At 41.2% G+C, this 24,111-nt stretch overlaps 2 protein-coding genes across 9 annotated transcripts in view; one reads left to right on the top strand and one right to left on the bottom strand.

Moving 5' to 3' along the window:
• GRM3 (glutamate metabotropic receptor 3) overlaps positions 1 to 6,614 on the top strand; it is a 105,869-nt gene extending 99,255 nt beyond the window's left edge. For all 6 annotated transcript variants that reach the window (XM_013180450.3, XM_048062602.2, XM_013180448.3 and 3 more), the window contains 2 exons: positions 502 to 676; positions 6,073 to 6,614. In XM_013180450.3, coding sequence (XP_013035904.2) covers positions 502 to 676; positions 6,073 to 6,146 — 249 coding nt within the window. In that variant the 3' untranslated portion in view covers positions 6,147 to 6,614. The remainder of the gene's footprint in view (positions 1 to 501; positions 677 to 6,072) is intronic.
• Positions 6,615 to 12,210: 5,596 nt separating this feature from the next.
• ELAPOR2 (endosome-lysosome associated apoptosis and autophagy regulator family member 2) overlaps positions 12,211 to 24,111 on the bottom strand; it is a 102,827-nt gene continuing 90,926 nt past the window's right edge. For all 3 annotated transcript variants that reach the window (XM_066980883.1, XM_066980937.1, XM_066981001.1), the window contains 6 exons: positions 22,371 to 22,467; positions 21,221 to 21,322; positions 19,695 to 19,821; positions 18,743 to 18,921; positions 17,600 to 17,765; positions 12,211 to 14,617 (listed from right to left, as the gene is read on the bottom strand). In XM_066980883.1, the coding sequence (XP_066836984.1) occupies positions 14,558 to 14,617; positions 17,600 to 17,765; positions 18,743 to 18,921; positions 19,695 to 19,821; positions 21,221 to 21,322; positions 22,371 to 22,467 (731 nt within the window). In that variant the 3' untranslated portion in view covers positions 12,211 to 14,557. The remainder of the gene's footprint in view (positions 14,618 to 17,599; positions 17,766 to 18,742; positions 18,922 to 19,694; positions 19,822 to 21,220; positions 21,323 to 22,370; positions 22,468 to 24,111) is intronic.

Raw genomic sequence — 24,111 nt, 5'->3', positions numbered from 1 at the left:
ATTCATACCTACATCTCAGTAAGGGATTGATCAGGTTCTCTGATTAGGATGGAAACTGGAGGATAAAAGGGTTTCAAATGGATGTTTCTCATGAAGCATCAAATGTTACCCCACGTGAAGCACTGTGCCTGCAGCCTGGTTTCCAGTGTAGCTGGCTTTGCCCAGTTGTAGCATTACAGGCTTTACAGAGGACTTCCTGATCAAGTTAGGAATCAGGGGTATGGGGGTAAAAGAAAGAGACTGTTCTCACTCTTGTGCTTAGCTGAGGGAGAGCACACTTGGTCATTGATAATATGCAGAGACACAGAGCACCACCAGCACCACGCAGCTCTGTTGTACAATCCTAGGATTGCGGAAGATAGGGATGAAACAGATGTCCGAGCCAGCCTGTACCAGTGCTGATTGTGATTCCTACTGTTGTATGATGATGATGCTTCTAACACTCTGTATCTCCGAGCTTTCCGCACTGAAACCTGGCCCTTTGCCCCCGCTCTCTCCCAGGTGCAGACCACCACCATGTGCATCTCCGTGAGTCTGAGCGGCTTCGTTGTGCTGGGCTGTCTGTTCGCGCCCAAGGTGCACATCATCCTTTTCCAGCCCCAGAAGAATGTGGTCACGCACAGACTGCACCTCAACAGATTCAGCGTCAGTGGGACCGGGACCACTTACTCCCAGTGTAAGTAGCAAAACTGCTGCCTTTCTGTAAGGATCTGGGGTTGCAGTGGCTTGGGGTAAAGGCAGAGGATGCTTTTTTACCAGCAACAAAAAGTCTTTTGTAGGCAGGGCTGTGTACCCCATGGAAGCATCTGTTTGTGTCTGAAGAGAAAAACTCCTCCTCCTCCCATGGGAATGAGCTCGGAGCCTGATCTAAAGCTTACTGAAGCCAGCAGAGAGCTTGCAGCGGGCTCTGACTCCAGCCTGTTCAGCACAAAGCAAGGAGGCCCCATTGCTTGCTGTCACCGTCACTCTGGCAGCAGCACCAGGAACAGATTACCCTGGAGTATTCCCATCAAAATGACACCCTGACAGGACCCGGGCCACAATGCAGCTCTCTCTCGATGCTTTTTATCACCTGACTTAAAAAGGAAAAGCTCCAATTCTGCAGCAAGCGCGTACGAGGGATGCCAGAAACCATTTCTGTATGCTGAGTGTGAGCAACACCCTTTGTAAATGCCACAGAAGGGAAAAGCAACTGGTGCTGTGCTGCAAGGAGAGCTCACCTGCTCGGCCTCCCTCCTTCCCTGTGCCTTCATCCCAAGCAGATTCACGTCTGTGATTTTATGAGGCTGTCGCTCTTCTTCTGGGTGTGTTCTTCAGAGATTTGTAGGGTTTAAAAAAAATAGGTCACATATATGTGTTTTTTTTCCTTGTCAAACTTAACAAGGCAAGGATGGGAGCACACAGCACCTTGTTCACAGAGCTCTGCAGACAGCATGCCGAACCTGGAGAGCTGGTTGAAAAACACACTGCAGCTAGAGAGAGGCGAGGTATAAGAGAGAGAAGAAAGTGGGGATGCACAGAGCAAGGCTTGCCAGGAAGTTCACGCTAACCTAGCCTCAGGCTTTTGAGTGTGACTTAAATTTCAAAATTTTCTAGAAATATTTGGTATAACAAGCTTCAGACAGAATGTGGAAGGAGCTATAGACCCCACAGTGTGTCAGATGGGCAGGGATGAGGAGGTAAAGGGAACCCAGCCATCCCCGCCTCTCCCTTCCCAAACCACGCTGTGCCAGGCATGCCCGGAGTCCCTTAACAAGAGATAGCAGCCATGTGGCCCTGCACGTCCTCCATCTCATCCAGCCCAGGCTCCAGAAACTAAATTTATTTACTATTTCTGAAAAATTAAATAGAGATGAAATGACCCTAAGTGTCCCAAGTGCAGAGCACTCCCAAAGGGCCTGGACTTGCAAGACCCACAGTTTCCCAAAAACCTTTAGAAGTTTGGCCCTCTGACAAAATGGTAAGTCTCGTGTGATTATTTTTGTCCCTTACGGATTTTGTAAAGATTTTTTTTTTCTGACATATATATATATTTAATTCCCTCATATTATTAAGTAAGTCAGAAACCATTTTGATTCATGGACAATTTTGCACAGGACTGCATTTTGGAATTTGATTTTTTTTATTATGGCAATGGCTGGATAATATGGGTATGTATGTGTGCATGCATGCAACTGAGAGATCCTCAGTGCATACCTCTAGATTAAGAGCTCACTTTTTCAAGTTTGTAAACATCTTTAAGACATTAATGGAAGTATAAAGATCAAGCCTTAAAAACTGTTGCACTCACACTTTTCCATTTATTTAAGTTTTTAATGCATTTTTTTTTTAACTGTGTAGTCACTCATAAACCTCCAAAACTATTGTCTTCCAAATGGATTCTAATCCATACCACGGCCCTTTCCATGCCTGTTACGAGCCTACTTCTATCTGCACCCTGTTCATCACTGGGTACATTCCTTCATCGGCAGCAGGAGGAGAGTGAGACAACATCAATAACCACACAGCATCTATTCAAAAAAAAAAAAAAGGAATCTGAAATATTCCTCTCATCAGTCCCAGAGCTGTCAGCTTGTTTTTCCTTTGGTCTTGATGGTGTTTTCATCAGTCAGAAACTGCTTAATATAAGGCTGATCAAAATTAGCTCCAGGGCATTCTGGCGTCAGCAACGTCCAAACAGCCAGTTCTTGTTCATTATCAGAGCTTCAGAGAACAGGAGGTTCCCCTACACCCTTATGCAGCTCAGTTGCCTGAACGGGTAGTGTGTTTCTTACCCCCATGGCCTCCCATCTCTGCTGGCTAGGGGCTGCCACCACCTCCTCGCTCTATCAGTCATTAATGCCATGAGCTGAGGGGGCCACGAACAGCAAGTGACTCGCTGAGACTTTTAAGGAGTAGGATGTATGTGTACGTAGGTACATGACACGCTCTGAAATGTTTATTTATATCCATACACATTTATTTGGATCTGGAATTTCACCTTTGGCAGAGCACAAATTCTGCTTCCCCCATCCAGAGTTTTGCCCAGTTTTCCTGGGGACTGCTTTATGGGGCACAGGAAAGGCGTTTCCATAAGGTAGGAGATCAGCACTCATAAACCTTCCTAGAGAACTCAGGGCTGATTTAAGCACCTACATGGTGGGGGCTGAGCTTTTACAGCCAGAAGGTGTCATTACCTCCATTTATGTCCCCGTGGAGAGCTGCATGCAGACATCAGCTCCTCCGGGTGTCCTCCACAGGGGTCAGAAGAAGAACTGAAACTACTGTTTACAGCCAAGCTGGTAAATTTTCTCTCTCATAACTTCTTTGCCCAGCCCTAGCTCCAAACGAGCATTAATATATGGCTTTTATACATAATTAACTCACAGCTGTCCAGTTGTGAACATGAGTAGAGGAAGTTGCACACAGCAAGTTCGAGTCTGCCTGACTGTATAGGTATGGTGCAAGGTGCCTACGGTGGTGCTGAGCTCTTGTGGTTTTGCTCTGAGTCTTTTTCTTGGATTATCTAATCAAAATTGAAGGACTTCTGGAAAAGAGGAGATCAAAAGAGAACAACTTTTTACTTGGGCAGATAGTGATAGGACAAGGGGGAATGGCTTTAAACTAAAAGAGGGGAGATTCAGATTAGATATAGGGAGAAAATTTTTCAAATTCTTTACCCAGAGGGCGGTGAGGCCCTGGCCCAGGCTGCCCAGAGGAGCTGTGGCTGCCCCATCCCTGGCAGTGCCCAAGGCCAGGCTGGATGGGGCTGGGGGCAGCCTGGGCTGGGGGGAGGTGTCCCTGCCCATGGCAGGGGGTGGCACTGGGGGGGCTTTGAGGTCCCTTCCAACCCAAACCAGTCTGGGATTCTATGAAAAGCATGAACTGCAGGCACATCAAGACTTCTGGTCTTGTCTTACATCTCTGCATGGCCTGAACACAAGGCAAAATGGAGTTGAGGTGTCCCTAGCAGGTTCACCGATCTTTCAGGAGACCCCTCACTTGCTACGTGGCATGAAGCTCAGAACTCTATAGTGCCAGTGCTTAAGATGGCCAAGGTTTGTAAGGAAAAGTAAAATCTTTTGTTCAGACAACTGAGAGAGCTGGACACTCAGTGTGAACCCTTTACTCCACCCGGCAGAGTTAATACCTGCCTCCCGGCACTACAAGAGAAGTGCTTTCACATGCTGTGAAGAAAGCCTGGGGACTGAAAAATCAAGGCCATTTGTTCCTCGCCTACCACCATATTTCTCCGTCCAGTTTTGGCATCCTCCTGACCCACTTACCGTGCTATTCATACTCTTTAGTGGGCTGGACTTCAAAGAACCCCTGAAGCTAAAAAAGTTCTGGGTGGGCGACTGATGTTGACAGAAGCTAAATGCTTTTGCCTGTAGTCGTATTGGAGAAGAACTAGGGTTTGAAACAAGTCTCCTAAGTAGTACGGATTTTTCTGTTTGCCTACAGTAAGTGGTAATAAAAGTAACAATAAGAAAAACTTCAGGTCAGTGAACTGCCAGAATACCTCCAGTTAAAAACTGAATATAGACCCTGACAGCTAATTATCATAAAATCCTGGACTTGATGTCCTGTCCCCTTCTACCTACAGATTTCAGCATAGATACAAGTTGTGAAAGATGAAATTCCATCTACCTACTTCAGAGCCAGGGCTCATTCTTGCTTCTTCTGCTTATTAGGGGCATGCCCCACCCTCTGAGTAACAGATTAGTCCAGGGGTGCCTCTAAATTTGTCGTGTAAAAGCAGTTCTATTTTCCATGAAATATTTACTCCATCGATGAAAGAATTAGAAATAGGAGCTTATTTGAAGAAATAATGATCTATTCTGAAAACGATGCTGAGAGTATTTAGAGAACCAGTCTGCAACCAAGACTGCAGCCAGCACCAGTTTTGGAAGAGTGAGCATGCCCTTGTCAGCTACATAAATTGCTTTTTACACTGGATGATTGAGTTTACTAAGTCATTGCTTGCTGTGTGTTTTCTTTGATGAAGGCATCACATTTCTCGGGGTCACTGTTATCATTAACCTAATGTATCTTTCAAAAAACAGCTTTAAGGTGCTGTAAGCAGAGATGTCACAGAGCATCAGAAAACACACTCCTGATGCCCAGTGGATAATTTTTACAAAGATGGACAAACCAGCTTGCTTTTGAATTAAAAACCACCTGCCTTTGGCAGAATGGTAATATATCCTACAGTCAAAATACAACTACATTTAGAAACAGATTCTGCTACTCAGATTCAATTGTCATATCACTGAAGCAATGAAAATTTGTTGAAAAAAAGCATTAGGCAATATAGATAGATAAGGGAAACAGAATTTAGCCCTTACCTCTGGATGCACATTGGATCCTGATCCAGAGATCCTAGAAATCAAGGGGATTATGGCCACAAAACATTCTGGAACTAAGTGAGAAATAATTATGCTTTCAAATTCAGGTATTCAAAATTTTCTTTATTCCATCCAATATGCACATAGAATTTTTTTGTTGTTGTTCTTATTAAAAAATAGATTAACACACAGCCCTAATGTGTAGAGGTGGATTCTCTCCTGGATTTAAAAATGTATATGTTTTATTTCAGGAATGTAGGATCAGACCTTATAATTTCGTGCCAAGAAGAAATGAAAAATCCACAGGCTCACGTTTTACTCTACAAAGACACCTTTGCACCACTCAAGCTACATTAGCTCACATTACCATGCAACATGCTGTAATGTGAGACCCGGTGGCCCAGAATCATCAAAAAAAAAAGGAAAACAAAAAAAAAAAATTCATGCATCTTATTCAGACACTTCTTAGTGAAGCTTAATCACCCTAAGCTCTCTCAACACTCAGCAGAGAGGAATCAGGTTCCTCCAGAGGGTGCCTCAGCCTCAGATCTGAATTACCTCGCAGAGGTGCAAGCACACCTCCAGCAGCCCCACGGCTGACACAGTCACCTCTGCCCATGACTTGTCATGGTCATCTTGGTTAAATTGGGTGAGATGGTCCAGATGGTCCAGATCCTAATCCTATGCGTTGTGACTCTCTGTCGCCCCCAAAGTCAGTTGATTTGCTCCTCTCTTTCTCTTTCAGCATCTGCTAGTATGTACGTACCGACCGTCTGCAATGGAAGGGAAGTCCTGGACTCCACCACCTCATCTCTGTGATTGTGACTTGCGGTTCAGTTCTTGAGTTTTTAGACTGTTAGGCAAATTTTTGCACATGTTGTGCACTCCAGAAACACCAGAAGACAAAAGAAAACAAAACAAGACTAGTACCTTTTTTTAGAAACAGTGTAATAAATTATTTTTGAGGATTGTACAGTATATAGTGATGTTCTGGAACTTTTTAGACTGATTTTAGCCCTTCTGTTGTTAACGGTTGTAAGGGACATGTAAATAGCCATGGTTCACAACGTGCATAGTCCTGCAGTAAGGGAGTGATTTGTTGCAAGCACAGTTGCAATGTTAGGTGACTTCTTTCCTACGAAATTTTTTTGTAGCTCCTTGTTGTAATTAACTTAGACTGCATTTCTATGTTGTATATTACAGTTACCTTACGTGTAACAGGTTGGTTTTCTCAGCACAAAACAGCAGTATTAATGTAAAGGCACCAATAATAAAGAGATAAAAGTTTTTCAGCATGGTTTCATTTTTGTTTCTTCCTCCCTCAAGGTCATCACGCACCTGAGGGGTCCTCCCTAAACACCAAGGGAGGTAGAAAGGATAAAAAGCCTGCAGTTTAAGCATGTATGTGTACACTTAGGTGTGTATGAGTGTGTGCCTGTGTTACTAAATCCACTGCACATAATCTGTGCTTGTGATGGATGCTTTGTCAGGGCCAAGTACAAATTTCCTCTCCTTAAAAACATATAATAAAAAAGCACATTATTAAAGCATCTCAAGTGCTTCTCTTGTTTTTAAAATGCAGGATAATTTCCAAAAGTGAAAATGTCTAATTGCATCTCAATGAGGTATTAGCAAAAAAAAAAAAAAAATTGATTACTGGTTCACCCATTTGGCATGATTTAAATCCGTCGTGCACAAAGTAGACTGGTAGCATATAAAAAGCAGAGAGATTTTAGGTTAGGTTGGCAAAGAGAGAGAAGAAAATCTGTCAGAAAATTAGCTAAGACTGTTTTATACCTCCAGCCAAAACAAAGCTGGTTCCGTTTGCCTGCATCACCGGTGCCGTGAAAGGTAATTGGAGCGCTACGGAGACCAAAAAAAGTTACAAAAGAGAAATGTAGGAGACATTTGCACATGTCTCTGGGGTGACCTTTGCATTCAAACCAAACAATTCAAGACACACACACACACACAGTGGCTACTGAGAGGACTGCAAAACAGGCTTAAAGTCTGGCTTTTGTAGCTGCTCTCTGCAAGCCACACTCACTCTATTGAAACAATCTGAAATCCTCCATTCTGCTGGGTCCAATAAGTCATTAAAGAAACAAACACACCTTTGATTAATGTGTCTGGGCATATTTACCTAAGGGCTTGTTCCCGTTGATCTCATTCCAGCTAAGGTCAATAGCAAAAGTCGCATTGACTTCAAAGGCAACACCACTCAGGCTTGAAAGGCAGAGACTAGAGATACATGGTGTTGGATGCAGAAGTTCTCTGGAGCCCAATTCTCCTTTATTTTCAGAGGTTTTTACACATTTCTGGAACGGTGCAAGTCTTAAGGGCTGACCCAGCAAAGGAAATAGTCATTACTTTGAATGCAAAAATTAAACACAGAGGTTCTTAAAATTCCTACTCACAGGTAGATGAATAATTCTTTTGCATACCCATGTGTTCACCAGTGAGGATGTCTTGGGCAGTGGCATTCATGGAAGTTTTGTATGCTCTTTTTTAGACTAAGAGGCAGTTCACAGTATGGCAAAAGGTCAAAGCGTCTGATCATAATGTGCTTGCATCAACATCATCTTTATGAGCATCTTAAAAATGCACAAGGCAGAGAGAATTTCTTCTCAGGTTTTATGGGAAGCAACAATCAGGGTCAGATCTACTTCACCTAACACCCACTGCCTACAATATAGATAATTACCTATGAGACAGTCAACCTCCCTTTGTGGACAGAAGTGGGCACAAGTCCCCTAACTTACCTTGGATTGCTACCTTAGACTGAGATAAATCTCTCTAAGCAAGGTCTAACACAGCTAGTTCAGATCACAAAATTTACACCAAAAATAAAGGCATTGTGTCAGATGAACCGCACCCCTAAAATCTAAATTGGCATCACTGAAGCTAATTTATAGCAGGTGAGGATCTTATTGTCCCTGAGTTTTCATTCATTTCGATAGCACTATTGAGAAAATGACCTAATGTCTGTGTCAGAACACGTTATGAATACTAAGGGGGTTTGAAACCCACTTGCTTGTGGGTTTTTCACACACACACACACACACACACACACACACACACACACACACAAAAGAAAAAGCACATGGCCTTCTGGAGTTCCAGCCCCATTTAATGTTCCAGGTTTTCCTGTATTTCACTTGGTTTGTTTTTTGAAAGCTTTTTACAGCTTTCTGTTGGATGTCCACAGTTGCAGGTTATGTGATATTGCCTGATGCTTCAAGTAATCCAATTTCAAAACACAGGGGAAAAAAAAGGAAAATATCAAAGTCTGGCAAAACCTTTGCACACTGCACTGGCATCAAAATCTCCTGAGAAAGGGCAATTTTATTTTTATTATTGCTGTTATTGTTATTATTATTGTTTTTATTATTGTTTTTATTATTGTTATTGTTTCTGTTGTTTCATGCCATCATTTGAGTTTGTCTATTTTAAACAATATCCATTTTTTGTTTCCATTTATATAAAACCTCATTTTATAGTATAAAACCCTTTTGGTCTCTTTAGTGCTCCCATCATAGAATCTCAGAATGGTTTGGGTCGGAAGGGACCTGCCCTGGTTCCTTACAGGGCCCACGGGATCCCCAGGCACCCTGGCTCTGAGCAGGGGGAAATGCTGGGGATGAGAGCGAGGCTTAACCCAGTGTCCGTGGTGCCTATGGAGGCTGCAGACAAGTTTCATTTTTCATTCAAAAGACAAAATCTTACAGCACCTTAGCTCACGGATACAAATCATAAAGGTCTGTGCAGAAATGGCTGTGAATAGCTGATCATGTTGTAGTTATTGCTTGAACAGAGAAATAAGACCAAAAAAAAAAATCATCGCAGGTCGATCTGAAGTAAAGAGATTTGTTTTTGGTGGTGGTGGTGGTGTTCTTTTTTTATTATTATTATTTGGTAGGAGAGGTGTTTCTTTTAAAGTCCTGACTGAAGCTTGAAAACAAAAACAAAATCCACTGTAGTAAAACAAAACATTTTATTTTGTCTTCAAGTGATTGTAATTCCTAAACTAATTGGAAACAACAGGTTTTAGTCATAATCAAAGAAATTCCAAAAGGAATTCCAAAAGTCTTTTCAAATTGAAAAACTCTAATACCTGTTTCAAAATGATCAAATCCTACTTTAAAAATATGTTCTCCTTGAACAACCCAAAAATCAGTGCAAAATGTCCAGCAGATATTCATAGAATCATAGAATATCCCGAGTTGGAAGGGACCCATACGGATCATCAAGTCCAACTCCTGACACCACACAGGTCTGCCCAAAAATTCAGACCGTGTGACTAAGTGCACAGTGCAATCGCTTCTTAAATTCAGACCAGCTTGGTGCAGTGACTGCTTCCCTGGGGAGCCTGTTCCAGTGTGCGACCACATTCTTGTGAAGAACCTCTTCCTGATGTCCAGCCTAAACTTCCCCTGCCTCAGCTTGACACCATTACCACGGGTCCTATCACTGGTGATTAAGGAGAATAGGTCGGCGCTTGCCCCTCCACTCGCCCTCCTGAGGAAGCTGTAGAACGCGATGAGGCCCCCCTCAGCCTCCTCTTCTCCAGGCTGAACAGGCCCAGTGACCTCAGCCACTCCTCATACGTCTTCCCCTCTAGGCCCTTCACCATCTTCGTCACCCTCCTCTGGACACTCTCCAACAGCTTACTGTCCTTGTTGTACTGTGGTGCCCAGAACTGCACACAGTACTCGAGGTGAGGCCACACCAGCGCAGAGCAGAGCGGGACAATCACTTCCCTCGACCGACTAGCAATGCCGTGCCTGATGCACCCCAGGAACATATTAGTTCCACCTAGAAGTCTGAGCTCTGGTTAAAAACTTTTCTGATGCAACCCTTCACACAATTAGTACACTTAGAGAAAGGGAGCCCAAAATAACCCCAAAGCTTATCAGGCTGATTTCCATGATGTCCTTCCCTACTCGTTAGCATTTACAGTTAGCAAGAAGAAAGGCTGACGTTATATATCCAGAGCCACCACAAAGCTTCTCAGCAACACAGGCAAAAACTCAGTTTTGTCACTGCAAGGAGAAAATAGGCCAAAGCCAGCCTGGGCTGTTCTGAGTGGTATGAAATGACATTTTCATAGCGAGAGACCCCCCTCTCCTTCCTTTTCCCACCTGTTATTGCTGAGTGTGACACCCCATGGCATGGAATATCCTTTGGTCAGTTTAGGTCAGCTGCCCTGGTGATGTCTCCTCCCCACCTCTTGCCCACCCCCAGCCTGCTGGCTCTGCGGGGTTTGGGAAATTAACTCCATCCCAGCCAGACCCACAACCTCACTGGCTTTTAGGTGCTGTTAGCGCACCAGACAGTTCACAGGACTTTAGAGATTTCTTCCTGATGAGGTCCAACGTTATATACACCCAAACATGGTGGCAGCTGATGACCAAGTCACTTTTCATGCATCCCTCTTCCCTGCTACACATACCCAGTGTGGGCAGAGCCAACCAGGTGTCTGGGGATGTCACCATCTGTAGTGACACACACCCTATATTTTAGATGATCCTGACCTGGCAATTTTTATTTCTGTTCCTATCTCCTTGCACTTTTGCCAATGAAGCACTGTTCCCACGCATTTCAAAGCAACAAGAAATAGAAACAAGGGATTCTGTGAAAGATGTATACAAGGGGAAAGACAGACAGAATACCACCAAAGATAAGCAGAACTTCCCGAGTTTTCTCTTAAGGTTATCGTTACCTAGAACACCAATTGAAGTCCTTCATGCTTCATGACACAGACCAATCAGTGGCATTCCTTGCTTTGGAAGAAATGCATTTGTCATTGGCACATCAGCACCCACCGTAGCTGCTTTTACTCTGGCATTGAAGCATATGTTGTGGCCACTGCTGGAGCAGTCAACAAATGTTGGCTCCTAAATGGCAACATCTTCTTCTATCTTGCCTGCTTACAGTCAAGTATCTCCATTATCTGGCAGGACAGGCCAAAAAAAAAATAAAAATAAATAAATAAATAAATAAATAAAAAATAACTAAAAAAAAAAAACACTAAAAACTTTCTCCTTTAATAATGAAGGATCCCAAAACTGCTTAAAGAGTAAATCCTCTCTTTGAACAAAGATGACAGCTCCTTGAAGCTACTCAATAACTTTTCATTGTGGCTCTAAGACACTTAATTTTCCCAAAACCTAGACTCTAAATCAATCGTGTTATATATTACAAACATCAACCAACTTAATCAGAACCAAGTTAGAATACATTCTTTGCACATTTTCCCCCCAGCAAGTGCTGTCACAGCTAAGACAATAACATTCTGTTTAATTTGCCAATAATTTATACAGCAAAACCACTAAAATGTGCTTAATCCTTGAAGAGATTCAGTTGCTTGACTCCAGATTTCAAAGAAAAGCATGCAAATGCAGCAATAAAATGCATTCCGTTTAATCAACTGAACGCATAACAGACTGATTCACATTGTTTTATGGCATCAAATAACAGTTTCTGATGTGATTCCATGTGGGAGAAACGGGGGAGGTTTCTGCAAGTATATTTTGGCAGGGTACTAGGAGAGGTCCCAGACAGCTGATTTCTTAGTGAAGTGTTAAAGGTTTCCAAAATTTAACTCTCATAGGAAAATAAAAACTTCTCCTCCCTACTATGTCTTTAACAGAAAGAAAAGACCGCAAAAATCAGCTAAGTATGCCAGTTTTAACTCACTTAATTGCTAGAAAATGTAATTTCCTTATTTTAAGGTAAATACAATATTTGCTTTTATCCCAATATGTTAGTACTGCACCAGATAAGCTATTAGATTGCCAGGAAAAAAAAAAAAAGAACAATATCAGGACAAACCATTTGGAAGCAGAGCTGAGAAGGGTCATCCAGCAAAGTCTATCGGAGCTGACAAAAATTGACACTTTTTATTTCAGTCAGAAAATAAAAGGGAAAGGGAAGGGAACCAAACAAACCCTCTGTGGTTTTAAGTAAAATGAAATATAGTTCAGAATAATTAAGGCATTTTTACAGTACAGAGATATGAAGGAAGAAATGTTATTCTAGAGAATGAACTGCAATGTGTCTGGGAAAACATATGGAGAGAGAAGGGGAAAACATTAAAAGAGATGTAGACACATTCAATTTGGTGACAGCAAAAAGTTCTAGCCACAACTGCAAGCTGGCAATGCTCAGAAAAGGTTGTAGTTCCACCAAAACACCTCAAGTCCAAAATTTCAAATATATTTTCACTTTATTTTATGAATGCCCATCAGATATATATCTTTGATGCTACAGCACACTGGTTGAATAAAAATCAACGACATAAAAACCCTCTTCATAAAAGATCCAAGAAGTGAAGTCCCAAAGCCATAACCATTTACTCCGTGAGCATATCATCTCTGACAACCATATATAAATGACATCATGACGACAAACACAATGTACAATAATAAGTGTGCAATGATACAAAATATACAAAAAGGAATGTGTATTTAATATACATTCAACAATACCCCATAAAAATCTTTGTTGGGAAAGTGAAGTGCCTTTTCAAGAACAACAAAAAATGTACACCACTTCTGTAAAGATGCCTGAAGTATCTTCCATCAAAAGAGTAAAGCCCGTGTTCTGTGACAGGAGATATAAAAAAGATGAGCTGAATTTTCCCTAAAGAAACAAAAAAAAAAAATCTAAACTTCATAAATTTTTCGTCCACATCAGTAGTATAATAAAATATTCGGAGTGCAGAAAATTCAGTTTAATTTAAATTTTACTTAATAGGGCCTTCTTTTATAGATAGATGTAGCTCAGTCATATAAAACAAAAAAATCTCTATTCCTTATTGTAAAAAGACCATTTCTGACCATGTGTCTCTTCTGGCTTTGATGCATTCCACAATTCACATAATTTTACAGGAACAGAAATACGAGTCTGACCGGAGGTCAGCATAAGATGGGTTCCTCATTTTCTCCAGGCTCTATACAAGTCTTGTATATTTTTTCCTAAATATTTTTTGCCTAATTTTCAGATTCCTTCGAGTCTGACTTCAGCGGGAATTTCAGGAAATGATTAGGGTGGGCATTATGAAGATCTCGTGCTTACAATGTGGCTGACTTTATGAAGTCCACCTAGCCTCCAGTTTTCAGGGCAACATGTTGTGCCCTCCTTTCCAAGCAGGTACTTGCAATGACAGCAGAAAGCATTTAGATGCTGAGCTGCATAAGTGCACAAGCCATGCTCAGCTCCCCTGGGCATTCATCCTCATTCCTTGCCCAGGTCCAGAAGCAGAGGTGGCTGAGTATTTCTAATAAGCCCCTTAGCTGATAAAGCTGATCCCTGATCTCCAAAAGTAGAGATTCTTGCCTTACTTCCAGAGTTCAGCCTTTGCTGGCTTGCAGTCTATGGGAAGGTGTCATATTGGCAGCCCAAGGGAGGGGAGTGAAACTGCCACCAACCTCTCTTAAAAGGAGAAGCTTCCACAGAGAGCGCTGAGTGCCACTTCCACTGTAGATACCATTTTCCTTGTCTTTATAGAGCTTGAGCCTGCTATTGCCTGTAAACTCATGGGCCCAGATCTGCAATTTATACTACATCAGCTAACACATTTATATTCAGTGGAATCAGGTTTTACTCCGATCCTGATTGCCATGAATTAGGCATCAGAATGGGTTCAACTTGCAGGTGCAAAACCATGCCTCTTGTATCAGAGGCCAATGCAGACCATCAAGCCCTTCAAAACATTAAAATCAAAAGCATTCTCCAGAGTTCAACACTCACCTGAGGCTCATTCCCAGTACCTTTCACAATTTTCATTTCAAGAAAGACTCACAGTTATGCTACTAAAGGACAATACACAACATTTGCAGGAGGTTTCAAGCCTCTCTGAAAATCATTCTTATGAATACGTGGAGAAGGAATGATAGGAAATGAAAGGTACCTATAAATCACATGGCATGCCTGAGCAATGCCCAGGTGAATGCAAAAAATCACGTTATTTGCAGTATGTATATCTCTTCCTGAGTTGAATTTCATTCCCAGTATGGAATCCAAGCATCTGCTTTCTTTTTTGGCAAGGTACTCAATCGCGTGATAAGGCAATCCAATTTTCTGGTTTGCTTTCTGTCTTCTTTCTTCCTAAATGGCTGAGCATTTCTCACCGAGATCAACACTACAATGTGTGCCAGAACATGTTTAAAATATGGTCCTGTAAAAATAGAAATCAGGTTTGTTTCTTTGAAGGCAGCATTAATTATTCATATATTCTGGGATCTTGAAGATTTCAGTTGAACAGATTCAAAGTGATCGTCTTTTTCCTGCAATGGAAAAAACAGGTTACAGTCAATTGGGATTCCTCAAATTCACTCCACCAGTTGTTACAGACACTTGTCTTAATATCTCCAGAGCAGCTTTTGCCAAAGACTTCACTTCACTTCTACCACAGTAACTAAGAGTACAGTTTGACCTTTTCATTATTATTTAATAAAACTACTCATTATGAAAAAGAAATAATGCAAAATTGTCAAAATTCTGTGAAGAAAGCCAAGAAAAAAGCCAAGAAGAGAAAGAGAAAATTTTTCATGGTACTTACTTCAGAGGGTGCAGGGAAGGTTTGCATTACATACTCATAGTATACAACAGATAGCCAGAGCTGGGGAGTTGCAAGATAGCCATACGTATCCTTATAATTTCTTAGTAATTTGTTCACTACATTGAAGAAAATGTTTAGAGCAAGGCCTGTGAATGTGAACACCACTACCCTACTCCTGGATGTCCATCCCTACTCCTCCTCGGGAAGACCCACAGGAGAAAATGTCTACAAATCCTCTGGATCTAAAAATCAGGGCTGGATTTTGCCTTCTGTTTTTCCTGCTAAGTGACAGTCCAGCCCATCTGCCCAGCAGGTATCAGGGTGTGAAGTGTGGACATACGCATTACTGCATGTACGAACAACCCAACAGCCCACACAGGAGCTATCAAAGAGCCCTAACAAAACTACTCACTCGGAAATGCTGGCTCTTGCTTCGTGTACCCACCATTTATACTTGTTGATGTATGCAAACATTCTGGAAAATATGTTAAGCTCACGATCTGGTCTTTAAAGCAGTCTCCATCAGAGATCAGGACAGCCTGATGCAGATGTGAGAATGAGCAGGGGAGAAAATTGTCCTACGCTTGCCTACAGCGGAGAACATATTTCTTCTTCTGAAGGACCTGGAATTGTTATGCTGGAGACAATAGATGGAACTAGAACAGCTTCCAACCTGAAGCAGTTTCATAATTCTTTAATTTCTATATTCTCATTAAAAATAATAGTTGTTTCTTTCTATATTACAGGCCTAGACCTGAATTCCTTGGGTACTCAAAGCCATTAATAGCTTCCTGAGATGTTTTTCCTCAAAGAAATGCCATTGCCTGAAGCTCGAACATATAGTTAGGATGCTTCAAATTTTTCTTTCTCTCTCAGTTTACATTTCTCCTCTTTTTCTCCACTGTTTCCTCTACGTATTTTTTCTATATTTTACATGCAAATGCAGCAGGAGATGAATTTCCTCAGCTTTTGCACAAATGAAAAATGATGCCTATAACGTTTGTTTTGGAGAAATATATATTAAATTCCAGTTATCTGCAGGGATAGAGGACACAGATTTCAGTAAGCTAATGAGGTACTTTAAGCCGAGTTTGCCAGCTATGATTATCTAGCAGGAAAAAAGGAACCAGCTTAGAAATATCTGACAGGCTGGTTTAAAAAGGAGAGAATACTCAGGGAGCCTGCTACAATGGATACAGAAACTTTAAAAAACTGTTTTTGAGTCCAAATAGGCATTCAAGTGGTCTGAATGCTAAAGTACTAAAGCTTACTTTAAAGAAAAAAAAACACTTCTCCCATGCTATCGTCTCTATACTTCTAATCAGGCAGAAGCCAGTGGTTGGTGCTGCAAATGGAGTCAGCAAAGCTTTTACAGTTATCAGGCGTACAGCAAAACACGACCTTCACCAGCAGCACTGGTCATTACACTCAGCTACAGCCAGCCAAGCCATTTCATGCACACAAAAAAATATCGTCAGTGTTTCAAAGTCATTCTCTTCCTGTAGGATTCAAAATGGAATCAACTTCCATTTTTGTAAATTTGATGTGATTTCATTTTATTTACATTTTCAATATTCTTAGCATTATATTCTGCTCCTTTCCACAAGAAATTATATTGATTTTGGAAGACAACTATTCAGGCTGGGAGCAAGAGGAAGTTCTGCAAATTAGCTGTGTAACTGTACCACCCTAGGAGAGAGATCTGGGGAACAGGTAGTATGGAAAGAGGAAAGCAGTCTGACAAAAAAAAAAAAAATAAGAGAACAAAGAGAAGGGAAAAATGGGGAAAAGAGACACAAAGGTTTTGTTACATTGCACTCAATCACAGAAAGGAAATAATGAACACTCAAAATTCTCAAAATTCAAACAAACAAAGAAGTGACTTCTCAAAAGATTTCATTATTATTAGTGAAGGGACCTTCTTATTTTGAAACAACCCTCTTTGGCAAAACTGTTTGAAAGAGAAAATGTCAGTAACCTTTATCCTGGTCATAATAGATGCCCCAGCTCGACTGCCTTAAAGACAATAACAGCTTTCCCATTGACTGCAAGGCATTTGGAATAAAGACCAGAGTGCTTGTGGGATCTACCATGACAGTCCTCTGTTGCTCCCCTGAGGGACACTGAAAGGACATCAAAGTATTCAGACATATAACAACACTGCATCATGTGCTGCAGAAAAAATGCTTAGTGCTGCTGCTGTCCACTGAAACAGAGGAGGTTGCTGCACTGGGGGACGGGTTTTGGCTGATGCCTCTCTTCATCTGAATCGTATAATGCTGAAAATTATGGTTCTCAAGGCAGCCATGAGGCCAGCCCAGGTGAGTGGCAGGCAGCTGGCTAGTGGCTATGTTCCCAATATTAATTTTCTTTATCTGTAACGGCTGTTTTTGCCTCAGTGGAGGAATCTGGTAGGAATCAAGGAAGAGGGGCTCCCCCTGCCACTGACCGCTCTTTTTAGGCATGACCCATACAGTAAAGAACACTGTGGAAAGCTCTCTGCAGAAGAGGGAGTGTTTCCTCAATGCCCCACAGGATTTATCATTATTCCTCCTGTGGATTTCAGCAGATCGACTATGGACTGGGTGACATGTGCATGGGAGGCTGCACAAAGCACTGTGCAAATTAGCATCGCAGCCTCATCACATCCAGTAATAAATAATGGTAATAATTATTTTTAGTATTAATGGTAGTAATTAGTACTTACCTTTGTTGCCAAGGATTTGAGCTTCCCCAGCAGTGACTGCTTATTTGAATATACTATTTCTTCTTCATTATCTTCTCCTTCCATTATAGCACAACTGTCAGCAGCTGGCAGCTCACACTCTTTTGAGTTCGCTGTCATCACTAATTTGGAATATTTATACTCCAGCCTGGAGATATAAAGCCAGACAGGTATTGTTTTTTTTTTTATGAATGTCCCGTATTTAAAGTTTTTGTAATTTAGATTATCTGAAGGCCTTCCAGATAGTTACTTCTGAGGTAATTACTAGGAATTGGATACTTTTCAATCATTAAAAATGCATAACCAGAAGAGTATTAACAATACATTCAGTACCTGCTCTCCAGATTAGCTCTCTAACTTTAGAAGTCTCTAGAAAAAATCCATGTTTTTTCCAAAAGACCGAGAGTGGGTATGTCAGAGTTTCCAAATTGTAGAATACGCGAGAGGACTTCCTGAGGCAACAGCAGCTCTTACTTCAGACCGTGTCAGGATCTACTTCACAACCCTGTCCAAAAGGCTTTGGGGTGAGAAAAGGTGTGTAACAGTGTGAGGTGGGGACCACAATGCTGGCACCCAGGTTTGCTGAAGCTGGATACAGCAGGGGGAGATGAAATACTGTGGAGGTGGAGTCATAGTTTGAAGGTTTCTGGCATGAGGACATGTTCAGGATGCAGAAGACAAGAATGGGGAACAGACGGTATGTTCAGTCTGACAGACAGGGATCTTTTTGTGTACCAGACATATCCTGCCCAAATAGACCTAAGCAATATACAGTCAGGAATCCTATTTCAACCCCACTGAAAGGTATGAAATAGACTGAAGAGAGATCCTTTCGGTCTTCAGACTTTGAGAAAGCCGTGTTGCTTCAGGACCTAAAGTCAACCTCAAAATCTCAGGGGTTAAAAAGACAGATCCTGTTGGGAAATCATCCCATAACAAATTATTGTATATTCCTTGCGAGCATTTTTGACAGCCATTGTTGGCACAAGAAATCTCATCTTGGTGGATTAACTGATCCAACACAGCATTTTTCATCAACATTGTCAGAAGTTCAGATCCATGAAATGTCTTTCTGTACAACACATCAAATTTACTTTTATATGCAACACAATTTGCAGTACTTACTTCTGGTTCTTCTTCCAAAAATAGCAGGTCAAGGCTATGAGCAAAACGGCTGTGAAAGCACCAACACCAGCTCCAACCTTTAGCCAAAAATCCACCGTTTCACAAGTGCTGGTTCTTTTCTCTGGCAAGGGAACCCCTTTAATGCAATGCTTTGGCTCATTCCATACATACAAGGTTTCCTTTCAAGCAGAAAGCGTAGAATAAACAAAAAGTGAGTTGTTTATAGAAACTATTCAGAGTTGAAGAAAACAAGCATGTTTTAGGTTAGACGTCTTTTCAATAAAAACAAACCAAAGCCTGTACTTCAGGTTTTCAGATTCTACGTGCAGTCATATTTGTCTGCTCTATTGTCCCCTTGGCTGTGACTGCAGGTTCAGACATGATAAAAGGGTTTCCTCTTCTTTATTGATCTTCGCCTGACACAGTTTGGTTTGGACAGGGATTATGAATTGGTTGTGCCTGCTTTGGAGATGTTTATCAACAGTTCTGAAACAGTGAAAGGACTTCCAAATATTTGACCAGGGAAGGCAGTAGCAAAAAAGTTGCAAACAAAGTAGAATGAATTTCTAAACCGAAATTCTGAACCCTTCCCTAGTCTGCCCTGATGTTTATGGCTGTTTAGGGATTGAAGTCCTTTGGGCACTCCATCCTATACAAACAGCTGTCTGCACATATGAATGAATCCAGAGTTTAGCTCCCTACATGTACAGGCACAACCCAACTCTCCTCCAGAAACCATACTGCTTTTGCAGTATGTGCTATGGGTGCAAATACCCCTGAGTCTCAACACAGCTCCTGACTGATATAGGGCTTGCAGCCAGCCAGCTCAGAGTGTGCACTGAGATTCCCCAACTCTACCTGCACTTAACATGTCCACCTACGCACCGAATTTCAACAGCATCCAAGTTTTACCCAAATGAACCCATGTGACTTGGACCTGGGGGTGCTGTACCTGAAATCCTTTTTTACAGGCTCCCTCAATCTCATGGTAGTCTTGCTCCGTGCACAGAGGGCAAGCTTCTGCACTTTCCCACATGAAGTAGAAAGTGCACCCATCACAGGTGCCAGCAGGGCATGAGCTAGGAGGAGAGAGAAGCTTAATTATCACTTATGAAACGTTCTGGAGTTTGCATCCTCACTCCATATTGTGCTGCTGAAGACTGGTAGTGGTAAGTACAATAAATGGGTAAACATCCACCATGTCAGCAGATGGAAAAATCTGGGGGAAGAATTTTTCCATTTAAAAAGTGCTGTCACAAGTGAAAACAGATGTTGGACTGTCAAAGGTCTAAAGAAACAGTTCAGAGTTCCTGGCAGTGAGTGCTACCTACACACCTAAAATGAAGAGAAGAAAAAGAAGCAAGCCTTGGAGACCAGCAGTACTACTCCACTGTTTCACCATCAAGAGTTAGAGCAGTGTGCCTCTCTCACTATTCTCCTGCACTGGGTGATTGTTCCACATGAATGCTACAAAGCAGTTCCTGCTGTTGTTACAATGATGTCTGGGTGATGTCACCCACATGGAATGTACTTGTCCTGTCACGGTTAATTACTAGAAGGATGTTCACCAGTTAATGAAGAGGTAACAGCTTCTCTTAGTCTAAGAAAGACTAATGGAACTATTATGTATTCAGCCGGCAGAACAAAGTTGTGCTGGCAATGCCAGGACTTTCACGCAGCTTTTGCTCATGACAACCGCATCAGTTCTAACAGCAGCAGTGACCAAAAGTCCCTGCACAAAATTGGGTTGTGTAAATGTGAAATGTACCCATACAGAAAAATTGACTTAATTTTTTCTTAAATCGACTTTTTCCTGTGTCATCTGGAAAGCTGTTATCCTGATTTGAAGGATTGAAAAGTCCACAGAGCTAAAAGCTAGAAGAGAATAATTGATAACTATGCTCTCTGGACTATGGAATATTGCTTTGCTGCATATGACAAGAGCATTGACAGACCTTTCTCCTCTTTCACCTCTTTTGTCTTATGCTGCAACTTCACATGATACTAAACAGTGTCTGGAGGATCAATGAGTTACATGCAATATTATACGACATTTATCAGGTACCTCAGTGTTTGAAAACGTCTGACTTCTGAGCTAATCAAAGGGGGACTAGGAAGGAAGAAGTCAACAAGAAATGAGATACAGTATGTCATATCATCTATGTGCTGTTTCTACCTATCCTCATGCTGTTAAAAGCAAGGTAGGTTACTCCTCTCACCACAGGTGAGTTATCTATCACAGCTCACATCATGAGCTACCTACAACATCTCTTTCCACAGAGTTTAAATTGCAGATGGTCTGAAGGGACACAATAGGCACACAGGTCCCCAGAACAAGGCCTTCACCTGTAAGAAATGAGTGAGACCTCCTGGCGGGTTGATGAGGGAGACAGCACTTTTCATTGCTGTTGAGTAAAGTCATTAATGAATTTTGTAAAGGTTGCCTGAGGCACTACTAGGATACAAATACTTAAATACCTGGGCACAGAAAGTTCTCCTTGGTCCGGTTTGTTGGGGTTGCATCTCATTGTCACAACAGTTGCACGACCATTTTCACAGGAGGTTGTCACTGTTGAAGACCTAATATGAAACAAGAGGAAGAATGTGCAGTCAGAAATATGTTTCCACTACAGAAAAAGTGCTCTGAGATGCCACTCAGGGAGCTGCTCAGTTTGAATTCCACCGAGCCAAGGAATAAACCTGCCCAGAAAACAGGATAGAAAAACAGAATTGCTGGCACTGTGTATGGTGAGTAACTTGGATGGAGGGCTTATGATGTCTCAGTCTTTGCCCAGAAACTTAAGAATCACCCTGTCCTGAAACAGCAGAAGGCAAAGAGTATTCAAAAACTGCACCTTATTCCAGCAAGACAAACACTGTAAGCCAAATTAACGATATGCTCAAAGTAGGGTCACTACTGTGGGGTTCAGTCTGCAGAATCAGACACTTAAATTTAAATGTTTACTTGTGCATGAAGTGTTGATATCAAAATTGGTATAGACAATTAAAAACTATCACTGAAGCCAACACAGAGAGCCAATCAGTACAACAGAAGTAGGTATGTGCCTTAGGATAACCTGAATTGTCCCATAGCTCTGGAGACTGAACTTAGAAACTCAGTTCACATGCAGACACCAGCATGTAGGCATCTTAATTGAGGTGATATTTGAGCTAATTATTATCCAAACTGAGATATTCTTGATATGGAGGAAAGTGAAGAATAGGAAAAGCATACTAACAACTTTGCAGATTGGAACAATTCTTTTTAACATTGTTCAGATCATTTTTATAACATAAACTAATAACAAATTAATGTAAAAGAAAATGGACAATGGACATATCAAAGTCATATATGAGAATGTATGGAAAATAACATGACATTGGAAGTGGCACTTAGTTGAATCAAAGTTCTGATATCACTGTCTGTCCACACATCAAGTGTAATTTAGATTTGAGTAAACAGTGTTGGCTGATTTCAAAAGATGTTCTTCAATATGCCAATCATTATCAGCCAGATAGTGATTAAAGTGAGAAAGGTTAAGGGTGGATTAAAGATCTTCCCTCACAACTTTAGTTTCCTTTAAACAAATGAAAGTCGAGGTATTAGTAATCAGTATTTTTTACCTACTTGTAAAAGAAATGCACATCAGGTACTTTGCTTGGAGAAGGAGGAAACAAGTCTGTCTTGATGCTGATATTTTCCAGTGTTGTTTCAACAGTAGCTCCTAAAATTTGAGAAAAATATAAAAATAAAAGGAACAAGCTAGGAATGGATTTCTGAGGGGTTCATGTGTAATATTTTCTCAGTGTGCAAAGTATGTTTTTCACATAATAGCATTTCATGACTTTATTATACATTGTACATTTTCCTTTATTCTAACTGAACTTTGCAGACTTGTATGTTCCTCATACTGTCTGATTTCCTCCTACAGACAAAACAAAATAAAAATTAATAAAATAACACCAATGTAAATTAATTATACTCTTTTGTCTGAATTTAAGTTTACCAGAAGATACTACAGAATCATAAAATAACTCAGGTTGGGAAAGGACCTCTGGAGATCATGTGACCAACCAACTGCTCAAAGCATATGCCTTGCTTACAATGCTCGTACGTATAACTCTTAACACATCATAATCATAACACCCCGAGCAATCTGTAGTATTGCAGTGGAAAAAAAAATGCAATGACAAAATTCAGAAGTATTATGGATTCATAGAGAAGCCTTGATGGCAAATTTTGGATAAAATGACAGGCTGATGTGTAGAATAACACAGGTCTGCATGAATTTTGGAGGAGAGCTGAGAAAGAGGAAAATTCAGGTAACCCAATTTCTCGCATATCTTTTCAATCCCAGGAACCGGAGAACAGAAAATATTGGTGCTGCATTGCAACATTTCAGAAAGAGGGACATGTACAAATGGGACAGACTGCATCCTCCTGGTGAGGTGAACGATTGCTAGAACTGGAATAGAAGCAAAGTGGTAGCAGCCAGCAACTGATGGGAAGATGGGCAAGGCAAACAGTTTTCGTCTTGTTCTTGCAACAGGTCAGACAACCTGGCTGCATTCTCAGGGCAAGTAAGAGCCAGTGATCATGGAAGCACAGGGATCGATGAGCCCATTAACATTCCTGAGGTGGTCATGCAGAGGATGCTTGCAGAGCATCATAGCAACACAGAACAAAAATGAGCTGTGTTGCAGCAGCCATCAGGAACATGCAAAGAAAGACATCAGGTTATTGTGAAGGGGCTTCCATTATGAGAACACACACAGGAATCACTTTGATGATCACTTCTTCTCATCAAAGACATTGCATCTAACAGAGTAACTTAAATTTGGATCTCAACTCAACAGACAGATATTCGTTACTCACTATACTGGAAGATGATAGCTCCTAGGGACCTTAATATATTCAACAGAGGCAATGAGAGAATATTCCCATTCGATATGCAGAACTGCACAGTTGGCATCCTTAAGTGCCATTTCCCAAAAATAAGAACACTAGAAGCAAAATCAAGTGTGGGAAAAAAAATGTTATTCCTTGGAAGATATTAATTAGATAGCTAAAAAGCCACAATGACTCTCTCAAGAATGACGATAGTTTTGACTAAGAGTCCACCTTGGATCCGAATAGCAGTAAAGAAGCAATTTAAATAAAAACATTGGCACAAGTTTAATGGAGGGGGAATAGAGAATCAAATAAAACTCTATTTAAATCAAAAGTTATGAGTTACAGAAATATGATAATGGATGCTAAAGACTTCAGGGAAAAGCTTGTGTTTGGCAGCACTAGAAAAATTGTAAGTCTGAGGCTTTTTTAGAAATACTAGAAATAAAATATACCTTATGGATGGGAAAGGCAAACT

Source organism: Anser cygnoides, chromosome 1, assembly GCF_040182565.1.
Source record: "Anser cygnoides isolate HZ-2024a breed goose chromosome 1, Taihu_goose_T2T_genome, whole genome shotgun sequence".
NCBI classification, from domain to species: domain Eukaryota; kingdom Metazoa; phylum Chordata; class Aves; order Anseriformes; family Anatidae; genus Anser; species Anser cygnoides.
This window is presented reverse-complemented; position numbering and strand designations above follow the sequence as displayed.